This window comes from Penaeus monodon, chromosome 21 (genome assembly GCF_015228065.2).
Source record: "Penaeus monodon isolate SGIC_2016 chromosome 21, NSTDA_Pmon_1, whole genome shotgun sequence".
In the NCBI taxonomy this organism is placed as follows: domain Eukaryota; kingdom Metazoa; phylum Arthropoda; class Malacostraca; order Decapoda; family Penaeidae; genus Penaeus; species Penaeus monodon.
Genome location: NC_051406.1, coordinates 13,926,954 through 13,927,181, shown reverse-complemented (window position 1 = coordinate 13,927,181; position 228 = coordinate 13,926,954). Strand labels below are relative to the sequence as shown.

The 228-nt window shown below is 61.0% G+C and overlaps 1 protein-coding gene across 1 annotated transcript in view; it reads right to left on the bottom strand.

The window, feature by feature from the left end:
• The window catches only part of LOC119586706, a gene marked incomplete at both ends in the record, with an annotated part of 8,301 nt that extends 8,073 nt beyond the window's left edge, over positions 1-228 (bottom strand). Inside the window, 1 exon segment of the mRNA XM_037935437.1 lies at positions 38-228. Within this exon segment, the coding sequence (XP_037791365.1) occupies positions 38-228 (191 nt within the window).

Here is a 228-nt window from a genome sequence, read left to right as displayed (position 1 = left end):
AGAGGGAGTGAGAGCACACATCAAAATCGTGACTCACGTGTAGGATCCGGTGGCGGGGGCCTCGTATCCTGTGGAGCCCGACTCCTGTGCGCCGTAGATGAGGCCGATGATGGCCAGGGCGGTGAGGATGGCCAGGGTGAAGGTGCCGATGTAGAGGAAGACGTCGGTGATGCCAAAGCTGTCGGTGGAGCCTCCGTCGATGAAGATGGTGCGCTGCTCCTCCTTGAG